General features: G+C 39.9%; 1 protein-coding gene across 1 annotated transcript in view; it reads left to right on the top strand.

The window, feature by feature from the left end:
• The window catches only part of LOC139447544 (tumor necrosis factor ligand superfamily member 10-like), a 68,857-nt gene that overhangs the window by 18,149 nt on the left and 33,106 nt on the right, over positions 1-17,602 (top strand). Inside the window, exon 2 of the mRNA XM_071228948.1 lies at positions 10,834-10,870. Within this exon, the coding sequence (XP_071085049.1) occupies positions 10,834-10,870 (37 nt within the window). The remainder of the gene's footprint in view (positions 1-10,833; positions 10,871-17,602) is intronic.

Below are 17,602 nucleotides of genomic sequence, written 5' to 3'. Positions count from 1 at the left end.
TATTCGAAACTGAATTGATACCAAGACTATTAATCACCCACACAGCCATCATGTTCTGTAATTAAATCCATCAACCGACAAAATGGCTACATGCACACTTAAGGCAAAACATACTGACTCTGTGTTAGCTTGAACATGTAAAACGGTTTCCTTCGCGGCATGGATAGAATGTTCAACAGTCGTTTCAAATTATGGCCGAAAAAATGATCAAAGGTAATTCGTCCAGTCGGAAAATACATTTGCTAGGATATCACTGCAAGTCTCAGAGAAGTCTCTTGATAGTTACCGAGGTGTGTAATTAAAACCCAAGTTTCCTTGTGCATGTTCCTTGAACACCTTGTACATAATACAGCAGAGATTTGACCACTGAGGTCTGACACCACTGGTGCTGCACTGTAATTGCCGATAATGGCGGACAGAAGCGCCCTCTACAGTGTTTCCTTCAAAGGTCGGCCTATGCATGTCTGTTCTCCACAGGGAGCCAAGTCGGATCGGTTGTAACACAAGGCATTGATTCGTAGGTGAACCTTATTTCCATGTCTTGTGTGGCAATTTGGCAACAGACGCAATATAGTAACTGAAATAAGGACGGTCTATACATCCTTACAGTAGAATGTGTTGGAATTTGGTAGTTGAATACAAATGATAATGCATTCGGCTTTCATGCATGGTTGGAATGAAAAAAAAATACATTGAGACGTTTGAGATCGTGTAATTTGCAGGTCGGATTATTAACTAGAATTGTGTCCGGGTTGGCTGGTTGGTGTGTCAATTGGTTGATCAGCAGACTGGCCATTAGATTTATCAGTTGGTTGATCATGCCCATGGTCTGTGTGTTGACTATTTGAATGATCAGTGTGTTTGTCATAGGCGTCTCTTGGTTGTAGAGAGTTCCATGTTCAATTTGATAGGAATGTAACCATCAATCATTTGTACCCTTGATTATTTTTTGGGTCCTTGACTGTTCCATTTGTTGATGACATTCTTCAGTTGGCGGTTTCCAAGCGGCCAATTTGTGTCAATAATCTATTACTTGTTAATATCACTTAATGAAACAGTCAATACGTTGGTGATTAAGCTGTCTTGTTGCGGTCAACCTACATATACGCCTTCCAGTCACTGTCTTAAAAGAATATGTGAGAGCAAGGGAACTGCATATGAGATATGAAATGGTACAAACATTTACACGCTAACTATGGTTTCTTGCGACCCTGTATTTCAAAACCCATTTATCTTGATCAAATAGCGCAAATGCGCGAACTGTACTAATTAACCGTAACGTGACTGATGAGAATCTACTAAGATATTTAGCTGAATGTTTACAATAACCAGATATCCTCTCAAAAAGATAGTTTTCAAAGACACCCTGAGGAAATTGGCTTGTATGTTTGGACAGCTAGGCAAGGAGGTTCTGGTTTGCTTTTGTCTGAAAGTGGGAATTAAGGGCTGGCGTTTGACTTGTTTAACAGCGACAGTAACTCCTGCTCTCAATCATTACCTGGTGTTACTGTCGACTTGGGCATCATCCCCCACACCCTCTGATCGACCGACTGATTGGTGATAGGCCCAAGGCAACAGCCAATTAGTGGGCTCTAACACTTGCGAGCTCCACAGCAACGCGTGGTGTTGGGAGTATGTAATGAGGGCTGTTTTGGGATGAATGTATGCCCCATACATATACATTTTTTGTTAACAGTACCCGAAAATATTTTCTTTTAATCATTGGAATGATAAAGATAGCCAAATCACAAGTCTGTTTTTTGGACTAAGATGCCTGGCAGTATTTGCCTACATTTTCAAATCTATGATGCTTCATGAAATCATCTTCTTCTTCCTCTTCTTCTTCTTATTATTAACAACACGTTTCATATCAAGACAAAATTCAAAATGATAATGATAGTTGTTTTGTTAATCACTAATTGCAACTTTGTCCAACTAAAAAATTATAATCACTGGTTTATTTTGTCAAGATTCGGTTATTTACAGGCCATCGTTATGTAACAAAAATAGCATACCGAAAATATCCATTAACGTGTTCAGGGAACAGTTGTAGTTTATACATACATTATTCGCTTTGTGAACTGCATTGGGGTAGAAGTTATTCAACCCTTTTCGCGAACACCCGGTGTCTTTACTGAATTTCGGTGGTCCATGATATAATTTTCACAGCTATTTCCCCCTTTACGTCAAATGGAATCTGTTTCAGTGGATAATCCTGACAACACACTATAATGGTTTATCATAATCTCATGACGTTATACTCTCTGGAAGGAATGTCTCAGTTGCTATATATAATGCTAGTCATAGCCTGCTCCATTCATGTTACCAATGGGATAGACGCTCACATGTTCAGCCCTATTAACTACTGTAATGACAAATAGTTTTCTTCAATACCGTTAAGTCATGCTGTTGCGTCGTCAAAACACAACTCCAGATTTACTGCTAACATTCTGAGGCTTTAAACGCCTAGCAATGGCGCTGCAAATGTAAGAACAGACATGCACGTTACACCAACCATGGCAGTAAGCGTACTTTGAACCAGCTGTTTTTCGTCTCTAATCCTTTACCTTATACCCGGTGTAATGTCGCCTGCCTGCTTACCGTGTGTGTTCCCGGAGCTCCTGATAGAGGAACGTTGAATAGGCGAACTCTTATCAGACTCCTTAAATAAATCCTTGAATGAATCTTATCAGTTTAATCATGGCTGTTTCTTAAAAGAAATAAGTAGTGGTTGAGCTTTATTACCCGACGTGCGTTGAATGACATACAAATGCTGTCAATCACAGCTGCTAATGTCTTCTCCCAAACTGTATGACACAAGGATTTGTAAAATGTGGAGCCAAGCTCATTTGACTGCTATTTGCAAAATGCATTCTATTTCAAACAAACGACAAACACAGTGCATATCCTAAAAGCACAACAACAAGCATGTTTAGTTAGTTTACGTCAGCATTAATGACGTCATTTTTTTATGATTTGTAAGGTAACCTTCAACTTCAGTGCCCTGTTTGGGCGATGACATTATAGCTTTTAGGTGATTAGAACATTGCGACACGTATGAGATTTGAACCGAACATCTAAAAGATTTGCATTGGGTGAATATCTTGCATCAATAACTGTTGATGATCAATTTCTCCTCTGAAAAGGAAAACTGTGTTCGGGATATTGTCAAAAGTACTTTGTACTAGGGACACGAATTTTGACATTATGTCTAAAGTTGAAGTCACATTAGTTCCATCAGGTGTAATCAATACAATTTAATTCCGTTGTCTATCAATTAGGCCTTCCAACGAGTCAGTTCACTTTTGGATGTTTCACCTGAAAGACCGACCCTTTGATCTATAAGTCGCTTTTCCATCCAGGTAATTTGTTGCAGGTACTCCAGGCCGTATAATCGTGTTATTAGGTCCAGTAATTGCTAAGTACTTTCAGAAAGACCAAACCTATACATACATTCTGTGGCATCATTAAAAAAGAAAAGACTTAATTTATACTTCATCTTGAGGTTTTACCGGATGGTCTTTTATCGTGGAACTAGATCTCCAGACCATTAGTTTAAGTCATTATGATCCGCAGTATATTAACAAATTAAGAAGTAAGCTACCCATGATACTCATGGCGGCAGTTTGTTGTTTCCGAATAGACATAAGTCGATGGCTGATTTAGTAGATGCAACAATATATCTCATTTGACCAAAGATTGGTTTGAAGGTATTAGTTGCAGGAGGATCATTGGGATTATTAAGTAAAGGTTTTACTCGATGTTGTGTTTTAGGTCCTTGGTTAATGGCTTAAGAGCCCACAAAGCTGATGTCGATACCTAAAAAATGTCAGAAGGATGTGAATCGATTTGGCTTCCAGACTTGTAATGGAATTCTGTAATTAACGTCCGCCATACGTGAACACAAGACTGAATCGGATTTGAAAACCTATAAACAACTACGTAGCCTTAATGAAGTCTTGTCCTTTAATCAAAGGATCGGAGAGACGTTCTCGTGGTGAACAAATCTTCTTGGTTAAAAGTTGTAGACGATTTTGTTTGTCTCACCAAGTTTAAAAAAAAAGAAAGATAAAAATACATAAGAATTAAGAACTGCATCTGTGACTTCTGTCTCGTCATATTATTTGGGCATTCGATCTCCTTGAACGTCATCATCATTTATTATACACGTTAAGGGATGTGCTTATTTATACAAGAAATCGTCAATCGAATGTATATTTGGGTTTTGCGTTTGATTTGCAAATCGAATATTGACTTGAAGGTTTTTGCTTTAAATTTGGGATAAGAATAAAACAAAAAGCAATCTGAATCCGCCATGCCATTTCAACAACACTTATTTAGATTTTCTCGCGACAGTTCTAAACACGAGTAGACGTATATGTCCTCACTTATTTATTACTTCTTCATGGCTGGAACAAGTATAGATAACTTTGAAGCCTAACGTTAGACCTTGGAACTTGGCCAAGAGGAAATATGACTCGTTTCCTAGAACTGTTGTTGCGCGACCCTTTTGAATATTCAGCCATGTCTTTTTGAATGCCCCAGAAGCCATAATGAAACATTTACACTTTGTTTAAATGGAAACCCGGTACTGTAGCGAGTGTCGCCATTGTATGTTCTGCTCATTAGGTGCATCTGCGGTATTTGTGGTTACAGTGCCTGCGTAACGTCCAAAACCTTAGTCTGCTCGCAGCGTATATGTATTCACCAAAGCATCTTTGACGCCCGGTGTAAGCTCGTTGGTGCTCCGGTGGACATACATGTCGATGCCTCTTGATGAACGATGTCTAGCAGAGGGATTTGAATGTCAGTAAATGAGCTACTGGAAGAAAGGCAATCTCAAATAACAGACAGTTGAAACAAAAGCCAAATGCATGGGCACAGATAATAAGATTTTGTTCAATGGAATCCATGAGAATGCCAAGCATGAATTGACTTTTAAGTAACCTTATTTGTCCCAATGCATATACATACACATACATTAAGATGTTTATCTAGTTCCGATTGCTCACGGGCAGTTACAAGGGAAAGGGTTAAATAGTCAGGCAATAATGTGACCACAAATGAGAAGACTGTTCTCTCGCGTGTTAAGTTTCATTTTCCATTAAGCAGCTTCTGAAGTCAATCATGTTTTCTGTATTGTGCAATTTCCCCCAGTGCTGAAAGTGGCGAAACTTTGATGAACTTAAGCCATTTCTAATTCCAAGATTACGATGTTTTCACGCATACTTGGGAATATGTTTGGTAGAAATATTTTCCTTTTTCCCAAGATAAGCTTAAAGACTTCGCACTAATCCAAGTAAAGATACTTCAATTACACCGGCTACACTAATCAGGACTAATAACCCAAGAACCCAATTTCACTCATAAAACCTCTCCCTTCGCGCCAGAAGATATTAGTGTATCTCTACGCGTCACGTGTTCTGCGTTAAATGCCCGGAGATCACTTCTTTCATAATTGTATTCGGGAAAATTTCTGTACAATTTGATCCGTGAAATTCGTTTAGCTCCGAATCGCAAATCCTAGAATAGCCACACATGCAGCCTAATTAACCAAACCATCCTTGTACAACCAAATAGGAGATGCTTCTTGTCTAATGATGCCCTGGTGATCGGGATCGAAATTCGGCATGGAATTATTTGATCCATTTGTTTACTTCTGGGCGAGAACAACTCAAATACCAATTCTGGACATCGCACTTCTCAGCATGATGAACACTCGGATGAGAATGGTAAGGCTACCTGATGTAACTAAAAAAATACCCACCGTCCTCCTTTGTATTTGTCTTTCTTTGGGGTCGACAGCGAGTGTGATGCTGGGCAGAGGGTGTAGACATGTTAATTGAATAATAACGGTGAGCCAGCGATCACCTAGACACTGAAGAAAGTTCGTGTCCTCTAGTTTCTCGTTGAATGGTTGCGGAAGGCTCACGCGTTACAGCCATCTGATACGATGCAGCCGCAGACAGACGTAAGAACTATTGATCAAAGTGCAACTCACTTAGCCCAGGACTAATTACAACTCTTTCGTGACTTCTTTTTCGAAGTATCTCGTCACGCATGTCCATTATGCCACAAAAAAGTCCGAATGTCGTGCGGGCATAAATGCTTTTCGCCCCTTTCACAACATTGTGTGCGTGATAGTGGCTTTTACTGTGTTGAATACACATAGTTAGGAAAATATCTAAATTTAATTCTAGAAAAAGATCAATTCTGGCATATTTTGGCACTGTTGCTGAACTGGATGAGCCGCGAGAATGTGCAAATAGGCCCACGTCTCTTGTTCCTCAAGAGGGTGTCTGTTCGATCGTCTTTTTCGACTTGGTCACTTCTTTTACTGATCTATCGCCACGTTTGCCAACACAGATTACGACAGTCGTTAAAGCTAGATCGAAGCGACTACCGTAATCGGGTCGTGCTTGTCGTAATCGGGTCGTGCTTCCCTTCTCGTGCCTATTGGTGTCGTAATCGATTATGTATTACTCCTTCAAACAGCTGCTAATGCCACTTCGATCCCTGGACCTCAACTCTGCTTGCCAAACTTTACCCTCCTCAGTATTAGGATGTCTCTGTCGATGGCCATGTTAGAATATTGACCTTCCCAAATGTAACAGCGACTCTAATTGGTCAGATTGTTCTCAATCCGCCTGGCACCATGGAATCAAACTGGAGTTTAGTTTCGTACTTCACTTATCTGATTTCCCTTCAATAATGACTCGAGAGCTTTGCGTTCCGTACGTAAGGTATAGGGTTTCGAGCTCTCTAAATGCTGACGAAAACTACAAAGCAAGTATTGATCAGTGTTCGTGTCCATATCTGTCAAACGTCTGAGTCATACCGAGGAGGTTGGGAACCTCAACTCACTGTGTCGGGGCTGAATATCTAGCCAGGCAGAAACATATCTTATCCATAGAATCTCCACTCCTGCTTTTCGTAATTTGGATTCTGTAACAAACCATCCCTACATGTACATGTAGTGCGCCCCCTCCCACGAGAGATAGTGAAGATTTCTAATAACGGGATTTCTGCATGGGTTGAGGTTAAAGTGACCCAAATTCAGAACTGTTTTATTTGAGACAAAGCTATCAGATGTTTGGGGGTTGGGGGTGGGGGAGTAGGGGGGGGGGGGGGGGGGGGGGGGGGGTCTTGCCACATGCATTCAAAATTAGTCTCTGTAAAAAGATAACAAGTTACTAAATACATTTTACTTGTATTTCTGGAAACGCTTATAGATACTTGAGGATGCATGCTTCGTTGCTTTCAGACGTGTTAAGACAAATGTTTCGTTTTCAAAGAAACATATGCCAGTGATTATAGATGCTGTGGGGTGTGATATAAATGAATGTTTATGTGTTAACATAGATATCGACATGTGGATATATTTAAGATATGAATTTCATATATACACTTTATTTTTAGCTGAAATATCGCCGTTGCCTCGTTTAATATTTACCCACTCACTCAGATGCATATAGATACATGGATATTAATAGAAGCCTGTAGATATAGAAGCAGATAGATGAATATTCTTAGCATATGATAATTCATGTATGCATTATGTATGTAGGTTTTAAAATACATTGTGCATGCCTACTGAAATCCGTATACTTCGATTTGGATTCCATTTTAGGGGAGATATGTTGATGTAATTGTCTAGCATGACTTGATGATCATACACACATGTAATAGACACCCAAATCTCTGTCCGTGCACTCAAATGTCGATTGTACGAGAGCACCACGACGACCGCCGTTACGTACATAACCTCGGGCAGGGCCTGTGATCGATAGAGAAGGGCCCTTCTCAAGCTACCAATTCACTAATTTCTGTACTCTCTGCATGCAGTTGATTTGAGAGTGTTTGATGTCGCAGCAGAAATAAATGATACGCTTCAAAACGACAGGTTTATATTTAAAACCGATAGGATCCATGTAAGGTCAATTTCTAGACGAGAGCGCAACCTTACATGTTATGATTATTGTACAACATATTAATTGATACGGTGATTGCATGACTAGCCGCCTGGTTATTACCGACGTAAATCGAAGGCTTAACTTGCGTCCATTATGGATAATTGCTAACAGTATTAACTGCAAGAAAAGAATATTACATTACATGAACGTCAAACGAATGGGAAGGGCATGCATATTTCATGCGTGTTTTTCGTGTACTTGCACCATGTACGTCTAAGCTTATGGTGACAATGGCGTAATTACTTGCACATGATTCCATTCTAATCAACTATAAACCATGTCTGAAATAAACACCATTTGACATTGAAAAAACACAATTTGAATATGTGTATTCGGCTGTGTACGTCAATAAAATTCAACTGTTTACATACTTTAGTCACATTTGTTAAAATATTCTGACAAAATATTTATGTTTCATTTCATACAATATTCACCATACCTAGACTCTATACATACTCTACAATTAAACAAAACTTGACCCATACAATATAACACATTATATCTACATTCATTGTAATACGTCAAAGTCTCATTTCATGCCGATTATATTCAAATTTCATGCATACGTGCATTCCATTTATCATTTCTGACTTGTGTGACACGTTTGCTGACTGATATTTTAAGCGTAAAGGATTGTGCAAGAAAAGTATTTGGCCTTTTATCAATGAACCGTAGGCATAGTCATAAAAAAACTACAAACCCCTAGTAAAACATACATATAAGGTGAGGTGAAATGGGATTTAACGTCGCGTCCAAGATTATTGCGCTTATATAGCGACGTGCATGCAGGTGTGTGTGTGTGTGTGTGTGTGTGTGTGTGTGTGTGTGTGTGGCTGCTTGTACTTGTCCAGACTGATGCCGCTTTATAGTGCTAGCTCACTGAGATACCATGCAGCAGTTTAACATGAAAACCCCACTCAGACACAGTATACTGACTCCGAGCCGACCAGTGCTTGTTTTAGCCCCTTAATGCCGAGCGCCAGACAGGGTAACAACAAGTACCATCTTTTAACGTATTTTGGTATGACGCCGCCGGGTATCGAACCCCGGGCCTTCCGCTCCCCGGGCGGACGCTCCACCACTAGACCACGAAGGCAGTGTTAAATACGTAATAATACATTAAAGGAATGCTTGGGTACTCTCTATGCATATCCACTTTATTAATGCTATAGTCTACACATTGTATCACTGTAGGGTTCTTATGCATACAAATATGGGCGAGCCGGGCTTTTAACCTGCCCCCTCCTTTTCTATTATAAGAGATGAAATGTTACAAGGTTGTTTCTGTGTCGGCTGCAGAAAAGCGCACTCACTGCATCAAGCGCAAGGTGTGCAAGCAGCAGATGCAGCGTTAGAGATATCAATATGCGGCAAATATATATATTTTTTGTGATATCACATCGATTTTACCTATCAATGCATGTTACACTCTGTTAATCCTTCGTGAAATTCCCATTTGCCATAAACTCTTTTGGTTATGACAGTTTCACCTTGAACTGATAAATGAATGTGGGTATTTGATAGATATCTGGCAGTTTGTGTCCCTGCCTGCCAACACATATGGACGTGTATTGGTCGACCCACACCTTTTGATCAGACAGAAGCAACATATGGTGGTTATAAGAGAACATATGCTCACAATGTGAGATTCATATCACGGAGAACGGCGATGTATTGATTTTGACATCTTGATGGAACAGGTCTGTTACCTTGATTTAATAAATATCGATATAGGTTGTGCGCTGGTTTAGAATTTAATTGATGATATGGTCACAGAGGGACAATCACAATAGCGTGTGCGCACTTGACGCATTTTGTGCACAATACGAATCAATATAGCGTTATAAAGCATGCACCTTGCTTGCTGCATATACACGACGTCGGTGTAGTGTTATACAGGAAGCTGTAGCAGAAATTTCGGACGTTAATATTTATTGACTCGTTCTCTTTCTCTCTATCTTCTACTTATCGTCCCCTCTTCCTGATTTTTCCTCTTTTGCCCGTCACTCCCCTTTCTTCGCATCTTTTGATCTTACCTCTTCTTTCCTTCCATCCCCGTAATCGTCGATTTAATCTTCATCTTGTCCATCAATCCAGCTTTTATCCTTCCCTGTCATCTTCCCTCCGCCCATCTGTCTCTTCAACTTTTGCTCGTTCCCTCCCCCTTTCATTCAGCTTGATATCTCCTTTCTTCTGTTCTTCTCATCGATCTTCCCGGCGTCCTTTGATATATTCTACATATTCTACATTCATCCCGCCTTCTTTATTCTCTCAATCTTCACGCTCTATGCCTACATTCCCTTTCCTCATATGCTCTCTTCTCTCTATCCCTACATCTAACGCTTGAAATTCTTCATGTCCCCGCCTTGATATTGTTGGGAATACACTGAAAGCGACGTCAACTAATACCCACTCACTCAACACTGTATGTACCCCTGACACTATGTCAGTAAAACTTCGTTTGAAAGTGTAATAAATGCTACAGACGCTTTTTATTCCACAACTGTTGCAATCCTAATGACATGTATACATATTCCACAACACAACCTACTTTCTGACCTGTTGTGACACACGAATGGCGCAAAATACTTCAACAATTATGAGGACATTTTCTAGCCGGAATTATGACAATCATCTCCCGCTCTTTGCATAATCACCGGCAATTCGCGTTCAAGATCGTATCCTGTTTGCTTTACCAATGGGTAAATATCACAAATGATTAGCAATGTGGAGATGGCTTGATTAGAACATGCTTTTATCGGTTACAGACGCAGTGCAATTATAGGCCGCGGTGTTAACTGTTTATGTATTAGCTTTATTGCTTTATGAATAGTTAATCACCCGATCTTCTTTTTTGCAGTTCATCGAGAGGACGTATAGAGAAGAAATGGCTAAAGGTAAGTAGTTTGATTGTGTTCTGACGTTATCTTTTCAGACCGTTGCAAATACAGTAACCTTGAATTGGGCGTCTTCAAGGTACATTTAATGTGCAATTTATTCAGACATTAGAAATAACTACTATTCACTCAGTTCCCTTAGAACTGGAAGATTAAGAAACCGGAAGTAGAGAACGATAGATAAACATTTAGTCAATAAGCTCCTGTATTTATATCATTGTTATTGCGTATTTGAATAGCGAATTTTAGATAAGTCGAATGACCAGAAGTTGCTTATTAGTTGATTGTATTCGGAACTGGGATGCTCAAAAGGATGGGTTTGTGATGGGAAGAAGATGGTGATTAACGGTATTAACGTAACATCCATCATCGTAAGTCACTGTACGTAAGTAAGATATTGTTCTGAAACTGTAAGGTCGCCTTCTGAAACGGCCACAGGTGGAGCAACGATTGAGGAATTCGAAGTATTGTGTCGAACAGTTTAATCAGTCAGTTTATGACTTGTCTTTGCATGTGTTTGTGACGGGTGCCACCGGTGGAGCTCACCTTTTTTGCAAACACCTTGTATCATCACTATTTGATAGTGATTCATAAAAACATGCTTATGTTATTCAGGGATGTCTTAAACAACAGCAAAACCTTATTAACCTACCTGCCAAGACATTTTGAAATAGTTCCCTTGATAACTTCAGACTGTTAGGATATATGGCCATAAGTATGATCAAATAATTTGTAATGTTTTGCCGAACTCAAGTACAACTGTTCATTATGATATAGGTTTCAAGCTGTACACACTCAATACCCTGCACGGCATTTAACGTTATGTTGTTACCGACATAAAACAACACGTCTACAACTGCGGTTACACACTAGAAGAAAGCTTTTTCTGAGCTCTTTTCAAACCGAACACAGCCTACCAGGGCTCTGAAAGGTAAACCTGGCCTCGCCATTGTCTACCTTAGGGATACGGTGGTCTCGAGTTCATGACCGCCAACTGCCCGTAATACAATAGTTAACTCGACCCGTAATAAACTTGCAACCATATCTGCTGGCAATTGTGGTTTCTGAATATATTTATAAATAGATCTTTATAGTGTTTACTGTTTGAATATTCTCCTGTATACTCAGTATGTAAAATACAAAATAAGGATTGTCTTTATCAAGTATACATATTTACATATAAATTGAAAAAAATATAAAACCTGTTCCAAAATCATACATGCGTATTTCAGTTGCCGTTGTAGTGAAACGGTGCGCAGAGAGTTTTGGAATAGGATATTCTAGATTGTGGCCAGAGATAATTACAAACATGTAAATTGTGTAATCCTGTAAATGTCACATACGTGTATGTTAACTAGGCGTGGATTCAGATCAATATATGAAGCTTCAAAACATAGCTCAACATTTGAAAAACAAAAGTATAGACGCCATGCTCGCTGATGCGAATTGAAATTCTCCTTTTTGTATTCTGTTGCACGAGTAATGATTGATTTTTCATGAAAGCTATAGTGTTGAACCGCAGTGTGATATGTTTTAGCACAAGTTTCAACAAGCTTGTGTTTGTTGTTTTGTTGACGGGATTAGACCGTTGAAACTAATACGACATGCCTTGGGTTCGGTCATGACCTTGGACACAGTATTGACTCGACTTGGTAAGAAGGTTTACAAATAAATATATGTGACAACTGTAATGCTGTATTGTACTCAACGCCCAAAAGGTTATTCAGCTCAACTGACAACACCTGTACATGCCATCTGTTTCTCTGGTGTTTCTAACGACGTATCAGACAGCTGTCTCAGCGTGACCAGATCTCTGAATAAGTCCCCGAAAATATATGTCTACCCGTGTCTCGATATGCCTATCTACCTTTGCCCGAATATGTTTATCTACCTGTTCCCGAATATGTCTGTCTACCCTCCCCAAATGCGTTTGTCTACCTGTACACGAATATGTCTGTCAACCTAACTGAGTTGTCCTTAAATATGCATATTTTTCTGTCTCTTAGCTATCAATCTGTCCAGTATGTACATCTTCTTTGCCTGTATCTGAACATGTCTTTTTACCATCCAAAAATGTCTCCAACAGGAGATATCGCTCGGGTGAGATCAAGCGATATCTACATTGTAGATTGTAGATATCGCTGCAATGAAATTGCATCACAATGCCTTGCAGACCATTGTGACGTCATTGTTACATGACGTCACAATCCAATAACATCACTAATGGCGCTACTACTAAAGCTGTTAGTAGTACATTTTACACTTAAGACACTGTTATTACTGATGATAAATACTGGTTGGATGATAAATAAAATCTCACCATCGTGTCTTTTGATATCAATTATATATCAACGAGTGTTGATATATTTAATATCAAAAGACACTCGGGTGAGATTCACTATGTATTAGACTCTACCGACTCTCTATGTCTGACTGTAATGTGTGTAACAGTGGGCAGTAAACTGTGTGGTGAGCAGGTTGACGCTATTAGATGGATCATGTCGGCATTCAGCAGCTATGTAAATTTTCTCACAATATCGCTATCTAGTTATTTATCCATCAATGTATGTATACAGTATCCATCAAAATATATATCTGTCTCCCTGAATATCCATCTGCTGATGTATCTGTGACGATACTATTGGACTATGAAAATATTTCCTCAAGGTACAGGGGCGGTGGGGTAGCCTTGTGGTTAAGCGTTGGCTCGTCACGCCGAAGACCCGGGTTGATTTCCATCATGGGTACAATGTGTGAAGCCCATTTTCCGGTGTCCCCTGCCGTGATATTGATGGAATAGTGCTAAAAGCGGCGTAAAACCACACTCATTCAGCTCAAGGTACAGCAGTTCTCATTCCCTCTAGAGATCTTCAGCAACTGCAACAATCCAACCATATAGTCATCCGTTCAGCCGTGCATGCAACATCCATTCATCCGGGCATTTATTTATCCATCCGTACCTTCCCCATCAATCTATTTTCCATGTATCTAGGAAAACAGAAGCTGCTTTGATTACGTCATTTGCTATTCTCTTCACCCCAAAACAGTCTGGATTTTGAAATTGAATTATACAGTAAGCTTCGTGAACAAGTATATCCAATGTTCTCTCCAATATACACGCCAATGCATCTTAACAGCCATTCCACCGAGACTCAGCTGATGACATTGACGTTGAACACTGAGTCGATGGATTAAGTGCTATCCCCCCTGCAAATAGATAAGTACTTTACCTGTATTAAGACAACACACAACATGCCGAGGCCTCCCAGGAGAATGACCTTTTGGCATCAATGAGTTTTCTTCCTGCTGAGCACGACTGGCGGGGATGCTTGTTTGTAATAGGAACTGTAGGGGCCACCGAAGTAGACGGCATCATATATGCTTTAGACTTTAACTGTAATAGAAGCAACGCACGCTGCCTTTATGTGTAAACAATCTGAAGTATTTATCATGTTTGATGAAATAACTGCCACGTCAACAAAGGAGAAATGGCGGTTGTTATGTCAATATTTGTACAAGGCATGTTCAGAATACCATTCTCGCACGAATCAATCAGATGTTTCGTAAAGGAATTGGGCAAAAGAGTATAAATCTCTTCTAAAGATCTAAGTGCCAACTGCACGTGTTATATAGTCTCGCGAGATCTCGCGTGGCAGATTTCCATAAGAAGTGACGCGAGATCGATATTGTGTGGCGATCCGTCTGCGGCGTTGGGAATGTACACAGACAACAATGGCCTCCTCCTTTCAAAGTGACCACCTTTGAGGCTGTGCACACTGTTGTGTTTGGACTAATTGACGGTCAATGCTCGGCACTAGTGGTCGGTAGCCTCAAGAGGTTGTAGTGATTTACAGCATTGTGATAGCTGTTAGTGTGTGTTGACCTGGCTGGAACGGTCATCAGTCCTGGAGAACAGGACTATCTATTGCTCTCAGCTGGATGGAAATGTTCCGTCATTCCATACCCATCTGTTTTGACCATAAAAGTGTAAATACTGGTTGTGAAGGTTGTAGTCCCTGCTGATGGCGACGTTAACCGACTTAGGCACCACATTTCCCTCCCCCATTGACATAATTTGTTTGCGTGTGTTCCAAAAGAACTGCTTCCGATTTTTACATATTTCGAAAAAGTTCCCATGTGATCTATTAATAATGAGAAGCGCGTTTTTAGTTTTACCGTTGGTTTTGAAACTATATGCCTGTTGAGATCGGGTGGCTGTACTACGAAGGTACATTCTGATATATGGTCACAGGTTGGCTGGACTGACCCGCATCATAACGAGATCTTCATACAATATGGTAGCTCAAACACTGAATACAAGAAGGTTATCATTCCTCCCCTCTGTGTTGGAACATAGGATGGTAATAAGTTGTACGCTTCCCTTTATTGTCCAATGGTATTGAAAATAGTTGGTGGTACCACCTCGCAGCTGATATAACCACAGCTGATTAAGCTACACTACAGCTGCAACTGATTTAGCTATATTTGATATGGTTTCAGCTGATACAGAGCTACAACTGATATGGGTGAGGTGAAATTGGGTTTAACGTCTCGTCCAAGATATTTGAAGTTATGTAGCGACTACAACTGATATAACTATTTGTCATAGATAGATCTGATGTAACAACATTTGATAAAGTTACAGCTGATATGTCTTCAACTCTTAATAACTAAAGTTGATACTGAGTGCGGCGTTAAACAATATATATATATATATATATATATATATATATATATATATATATATATATATATAATCTGATATAGCTCCATGTGACTAAGGAACATAACTCCTGGAAAAAAACAGCTCCACAATTTCAGCTGGCAATCTAAAATTGAGGTATCTTAAACCAAATCGTGTTTCAAGGTTACATCGATGTTACCCGAGTGTTCCACGTGTAAAATAATGCTGGCATAACGACTAATTACGTCACGACAGACGTTATTGTACTTGCATTGTGATTCAGCGTGAAATTCGTCTATGATGTGTGTACGTTCTATTGAATTCTTTCAGAACAAACACATACTGTTCTGTAGGCAGCGTTTTGTGTGAAGCCTTCGCAGAAAAACACTGATTTGTTGGCGTCCCGCGGTTTTAACACATGCTGAAGTTCGCCGCAGCTGTTACGGTGAAAGAAAAACAAATACAATTCGTTGTTTCCTACTTACAAGATAGGTTGTCGGTGTATTTTATCGTCAAGGGATTTTTGTAAACAGCCGCCATAGCTGGAATCTAGTTATAAAAAGACTGCTTTTTATTCGATTATTTAGGGGCGGCGGGGCAGCCTAGTGGTTAAAGCGTTTGTTCGTCAACCCGGGTTCGATTCCTCACATGGGTACAAGGAGTGAAGCTAATTTCTGGTGTCCCCCGTCGTGATATTGCTGGAATATTGGTAAAAGCGTCGTGAAACAATACTCACTCACTCACTCACTCACACGCTATTCGATTATTTAACTTTACAGAATCAGCACACTCATTTTAAGAGAGTTATCATCATTCATATCAAACTGTCTCCCTCTGCTATCATACCCTTGCCCTCATCTCGTCTTCTTAACTTGGTGTTCAATATTTACCCGTTATTTCCATGGAAACGGTTAAAAAACAAGGAAACGAAGCATTAGGGTGCCGGAAATGCCCCTAAGACCCGTTTCTTGGAACTTCCCGCTGGGATGTTTCTCCAATCAAGTTTGAGATTGTTGTAGGTGATGGTGTGACAGGCCTTGACGGACGTCGATTTCTCACATTGATGTTAGTGTTAATAGCTTATTGAGGTACTTTTTTGTATTTTTAAGTTCTTTGCTACTTTGTCAAAGAATCTTAGAGCAGGATTGGGCAGATTCTTACGTTCGGGATGATGGAGAGGGAGGGTTTAATCTTTGAGATCATCTGAAATTTATGGAGGTCGGTCTCCTTCACGATGATGTTGAGGACTTCGCGAACAGCAACACCATCACCTTAACCTTTCATCCTCACCGACCGTGGACGTGGTGGTGAAATATTCGTTCTGGGCTTCTCATTGGAGTGCCCCTAGATGTAACAGAGGCGTCAACATTGGTACCAGCGTCGGCTACAAGAGGGTCGATGAATGAACAAGTTATTAAATATCGGTGTTTCAAAATCGATAAATCTTGTGAAGCTCTACAGCACTACCGGAATCCATTTGCTTGGAGGAATGGGGTTGATGTTTTATGGAGCAGGGCACATCAACCACCATCAGCAACGGCCACTGAAGAGCCGTAGTTTATGAACATCGCCGACGATAAAGGCTGTTGAAAACGTCCCTGGCAAGTTTAAAATGTGTTGTTTTTGGAACCAGTTTTACGCCGTTGAATCTTTCATGTGCATGTCGAACAACAATGAATGTTTGATGCAGCATATTTATGTCTATTGAAGAGCGATATATTACTCGGGATCAGACGTTTTCATGTATAGTAATTTTCAGTTTATTTTCGCACAGCGATGCTCATCGCCCTTAATCATGCGTAAGGAAAAACGAGTAGTTGTCGTTATAGCACTCTGATCCTGTACGCTGTAGACCTCCTCTGTAGAAATATAATTCGTTTCTGTAAGTGTTGTAATATTGACTGTAATAACAATTGCAAGTGTCCCTGTTTAAAAGGCATATGGTTCGTTTTGCCTTCAAGCCTCCCAATAACCTAAGATGTTTGAAATAAGGACACATGGTTGACATTTATACCAAGCTGGGATCCATAGCAAGCTAAAGATTCATT

Source organism: Haliotis cracherodii, unplaced genomic scaffold, assembly GCF_022045235.1.
Source record: "Haliotis cracherodii isolate W230 unplaced genomic scaffold, xgHalCrac1.p SCAF_7, whole genome shotgun sequence".
Lineage (NCBI taxonomy): Eukaryota > Metazoa > Mollusca > Gastropoda > Lepetellida > Haliotidae > Haliotis > Haliotis cracherodii.
The sequence above is the reverse complement of the archived record's forward strand: the minus strand, read 5'-3'. Positions and strand labels throughout refer to the sequence as shown.